The sequence below is a fragment of the Erithacus rubecula genome, assembly GCF_903797595.1.
Source record: "Erithacus rubecula genome assembly, contig: scaffold_656_arrow_ctg1, whole genome shotgun sequence".
Taxonomy (NCBI): domain Eukaryota; kingdom Metazoa; phylum Chordata; class Aves; order Passeriformes; family Muscicapidae; genus Erithacus; species Erithacus rubecula.
In genome coordinates, this window is record NW_027635684.1 from 15,060 (window position 1) to 20,213 (window position 5,154).

Sequence of the window (5,154 nt, forward strand, 5' to 3'; positions counted from 1 at the left end):
TGGGCTACGACCGCTACATGTCCATCTGCAAACCCCTGCAGTATGGGACCCTCCTGGGCAGCAGAGCTTGTGCCCTCATGGCAGCAGCTGCCTGGGCCAGTGGCTTTCTCCATGCTCTCATGCACACAGTCAATACATTTTCCCTGCCCCTATGCCAAGGCAATGCCCTGGACCAGTTCTTCTGTGAGGTCCCTCAGATCCTCAAGCTCTCCTGCTCCAAATCCTACCTCAGGGAACTTGGGCTTCTTGCTGTTGGTATCTGTTTATCATTTGGTTGCTTTGTATTCATTGTTTTCTCCTATGTGCAGATCTTCAGGGCTGTGCTGAGGATCCCCTCCGAGCAGGGACGGCACAAAGCCTCTTCCACCTGACTCCCTCACCTGGCTGTTGTTTCCCTGACCTACATGAAGCTCCCCTCCATCTCCTCCCCATCCCTGGATCTGGGTTTGTCAATTTTGTACTCAGTGGTGCCTCCAGCCCTGAACCCCTTCATCTGCAGCCTGAGAAACCAGGAGTTCAAGGTTGCAGTGTGGACACAGATGACTGGATGTTTTCATGCACATTAAACTCTTGGCTAATATTGAAAATTACTTGTAATAAAAGTCATATTTGATAGTTCTCATTGGTTAAATTTTAGAGATTTTTTTTTTTGTTTTTTTTCTTCTTTAATATTGTCCACAAAGAAACACCTTTGCTTGTGCCATCTCTCATATTATTTCTCTCCATCTTTGCTGTGGCTGCAGACTGTCTTAATGAGGGTCTATGCTCCTGGTTGGCTTTAAATGAATTAATAATCTCCCAGCAAAGTTTCCTCCAGAGATGCCCCTTCTTTTCCCTTCTCTGGAGCTGCAGCAGCAATGCCTGTGTGCAGAGCTGGGGCAGATCAGTGCTGGCACAGCAGCTGTGCCCAGCAGCAGCAACACTTGGTGTTGCCAGTGCTGCTCCCGTGCCACTGCCCTGCTGCCTTCTTGCCCCTCGTGTTGCTGCAGGGCCTGAGTGCTCTCGGGGCTGGGCACAGCCCTGGGGGTGGCCGTGCCAGAGCCACAGCAGGGACAGGCCATGGGCACAGGGAAGCAGCTACTGGCAGGGACAGCTCCAGGCAGAAGAGCCCTGGGCAGGTAGTGCAGGGAAAGGGCCACCAAGCTGGGCTGGGATATTTAAAGTCTCTCTGAACTGAACTATTCCTTGATTGCTTTTTTTTTTTACAGGTGCCCAAGCCAAGACACAGCAAATGTCCAACAGCAACTCCATCAGCCACTTCTTCCTGCTGCCATTGGCAGACACGCGGCAGCAGCAGCTCCTGCACTTCTGCCTCTTCCTGGGCATCTCCCTGGCTGCCCTCCTGGCCAACGGCCTCATCATCAGCGCCGTAGCCTGCAACCATCACCTGCACACCCCCATGTTCTTCTTCCTGCTCAACCTGGCCCTCACTGACCTGGGCTGCATCTGCACCACTGTGCCCAAAGCCATGCACAATTCCCTCTGGGACACCAGGAACATCTCCTATGTAGGATGTGCTGCTCAACTCTTTTTCTTTCTATTTTTCATTGGAGCAGAGTACTATCTCCTGACCATCATGTGCTATGACCGCTATGTGTCCATCTGCAAACCCCTGCACTACGGGACCCTCCTGGGCAGCAGAGCTTGTGCCCACATGGCAGCAGCTGCCTGGGCCAGTGGCTTTCTCCATGCTCTGCTGCATACAGCCAAAACATTTTCCCTGCCCCTGTGCCAGGGCAATGTCCTGGACCAATTCTTCTGTGAAATCCCTCAAATACTCAAGCTCTCCTGCTCCAAATCTTCCCTCAGTGAACTTGGGCTCCTTGCTGTTAGTGCCTCTTTGTCACTCATTTGTTTTGTGTTCATTGTTTTCTCCTATGTGCAGATCTTCAGGGTTGTGCTGAGGATCCCCTCTGAGCAGGGACGGCACAAAGCCTTTTTCACCTGCCTCCCTCATCTGGCTGTGGTCTCCCTGTTCCTTAGCACTATTATGTTTTCTCACCTGAAGCCGCCCTCCATCTCCTCCCACTCCATGGATCTGGCAGTGTCAGTTCTGTACTCAGTGGTGCCTCCAGCCCTGAACCCCCTCATCTACAGCCTGAGGAACCAGGAGCTCAAGGCTGCAGTGTGGGGACTGATGACTGGATGGTTTCATAAACATTAAACTATTTGACAATTTCTGTAAATCATTGGTAGTAAAAGTAATCTTTGATATTTCTTGTTGACTTTTTTGTGGGTTTTTTTTGTTTGTTTTGTTTCTGTTTTAATAATGTCTTCAGATAAAGGTCATTATTTCTCATTTTGTTTCTCTCCACCTTCCCTGTGGCCATAGACTGTGTCGATGAGGGCCTGTGCTCACACAGTGGCTGTAAACAAACTAAAGGATCTCTCGGCAAAGTTCTTTCCAGAGATGCCTCTTTTGTTCCTTTCTCTCAAGCTGCAGCAGCAATGTCTGTGTGCAGAGCTGGGCTTAGGTCAGTGTTGGCACAGCAGCTCTGCTCCTGCTGGCCACACCATTCCTGATGCAGGTCAGGTACTATTGGCCTTCTTATCTGGTTATCTACTGCTGACTCATGTCCAGCCTGCTGTCCATCAGTGCCCCCAGGTCCCTTTCTGCCTGGCTGCTGTCTAGCCACTCTGTCCCCTGCAGCACTGCAGGGTTTTTTGTCACCAAAGTGCAGGACGCAGTACTTGGTCTTGTTAAACCTCACCTTGTTGAATTTGAGCCCTGGATCCAGCCTGTCCAGGTCCCTGTGCAGAGCCCTCCTATCCTCCAACACATCCACACTCACACCCAACTTGATTTTATCTGCAAATTTTTTGTTGGTGCTCTCAAATCCTTCTCCAGATCATCAATAAAGATGCTAAACAGGACTGGGCCATAGTGATCCCTGCAGGACACCACTGCTCACATGCTGAATGTGGCACCATTCCCCACCACCTTCTGGGCCCGCATCACCAAGATATTTCTTAGCCCAGGGAAGGATGAACCACTCCAAGCCACAGGCTTCAGCTTTTCCAGGGAATATTGTGGGATGTAGTATCAACAGCTAAAGTTCTGGAAGACAACATCCACAGCCCTCACTGCATCCACCAGGCCTTGGCAGGAATCTCTTAGGGAGCAGGAGCTGAGCAGGAGGCAGCCAAGTGCCCTGGTAGCAATGCAGGCCAGGAGCACCCTGGGCTTTTTGACCAGGACATCGAGGATGTGGATTATCCAGGTCACTGGGGCCTGGTTTGGGTACCCCAGGGCAGGAAAGATGTCTGGCTGCTGGAGCAGGGTGAGGGAAGAGTCTCCAAGGTGGGCCTGGAGCCCTTTGGCTGTGAGGAGAGGCTGAGGGAGCTGGGCTTGTCCAGCCTGGAGCAGGGAAGGCTGAGGGGCTCCTCATCCCAACCTGGCAGTGCCAGCGAGGAGCTGATGGAGAATACAAAGTTAGGCTTTGCACCGGGGGGCCTGGGGGGAGACAAAACACGGTGTAAGGGGAATGAAGGGAGATCAGAGAGAACATGAGCCCTTTGTTCCCGCTTGCTCAGACAAGTTCTGAGATGCTCCCCCTCCTTTGCCTTCAGGATTTTTCAATTCAGACCAAATCAAGCCCAGAAGCTGCTGAGCTCTTGGGATGCTCGCTGCTCTCCAGCTCTCACACCTCCAGCATCTCAGGCTCACTGGCATCCAGGAAGTTCAGCAGAGCTCCCTGCCCTGCTGCTCTCTGGAAGGTCTCTGCCAGCCCAAGTACCTCCAGGGCCCCCATGCCATGGCCAGGAAGGGGAGTGAAGACATTGGGAGCAGATGCACACCCTTCCTTAGTATCCCATCATTTCTGGCACAGCTAAAGAGCCAAATCAGGACTTGTTCAAAATTCAGTGAAAGGATCAGATCCTGCCAGGGATACATTGGGCCCTTTCTCATCAAGGCTGACATCAAGTAGACGAGCCTTTGACTGGACATTGTCTTTACCAAAGCTGTTGTTCACCTGCCTCCTCCTGCACCCCACGGCAAATCCAAAACAACTGCAGGTGCTGGCCCTGCTGCAAAGGCAATCATGTGGCTGGGCTCTGGGCTGCTCTCCCCATGGCCACCTCCCATCCCTTCTCTCTGGACAATGCCAGGGCACACAGCTGTCCAGAAGCTGATGAAGTCTAGAAACAGCATCAGAGACAACTGTGCTGCTAAATACTGTAGCTTCTTCCTATGTATCCATGAGAAGGAACTAGGCTTAGCATGGAGACAAACACAAGGTTCAAAAGAGTGGCTCCTCGCCTTTATTTCAAGGTGGTCCCAGGACAAAAGAGAGGAAGAGGATCTCAGATCTTGGCTTTTTCTAGGAAAGGGTCAGAGAGGGGATAATTTGGCTCTCTGCCAATAGGATAGGGACAGTAGGGAACAGGTAAGACCTTCCTTATACTTCTGGTATCGGATTACAACATCTCACCATTTTCTGTTTATTAAGTGAGGACAAGATATTAAATTTAGTTTGATTTTGCTCAACATTTGTAATTGGTGGGAGAATTAGATTGTTCTATGTTTTTCATTTCTATGTGATTGACTACAGAGGTAGAAGGAATGATACTATTAATAGCCTTGAAAACTAAGTGACGTAGGATTATGAACGCCATTGTTACAAGGAAAATAATAATAAAGAATAACAAAATTGTTTTAACAATAGAAGTCCACCACTTTGAGAACCCCCAGCCTTTGAACAGTTCATTGAACCAATCTTCTGATTCTTGCTTCACTTGTCCGATCAATCTGTTCTTGTTTCAGAGGGCAGCGTGGATGTTAGGAGCTTTTCAAGTCAGATTCATACAGCAAAGTCCTTCAAATTCCTGGCATTCATGTCTATGCAGTAGCAGAAGAAAATCTACAACAGCACAATTTTTGAATTGTGGCCTGCCTGGCAATTTCCTCATCTTCTAGGAGGGAACTGATGGCAGTTGATGCTAAGTTTGCCTGTTTAACCACCCAACACTCTACATGGCTTAATTCACCTAGAGCTTTGGCTGCTGCAACCCATGGAAGGAACACGGACACAGCAATTCTTTTTGATTTGGCCCAATGGAAAATATCAGCATTACAGTTTGGATCCAAATTGTCTGCACTTCTCTTTTGTATTTTTCCAGCCAATTTGTTCTTGTGAGTCCAATCACTAATTA

At 49.7% G+C, this 5,154-nt stretch overlaps 1 protein-coding gene across 1 annotated transcript; it reads left to right on the forward strand.

Moving 5' to 3' along the window:
* Positions 1–1,231: 1,231 nt before the first annotated feature.
* Positions 1,232–2,164, forward strand: LOC306816534 (olfactory receptor 14J1-like; the record flags this gene model as incomplete). Its single annotated transcript, XM_079332969.1, has 1 exon — positions 1,232–2,164. The coding sequence occupies one exon, from the start codon at positions 1,232–1,234 to the stop codon at positions 2,162–2,164; it is 933 nt and encodes a 310-aa protein (XP_079189095.1).
* Positions 2,165–5,154: the final 2,990 nt, after the last annotated feature.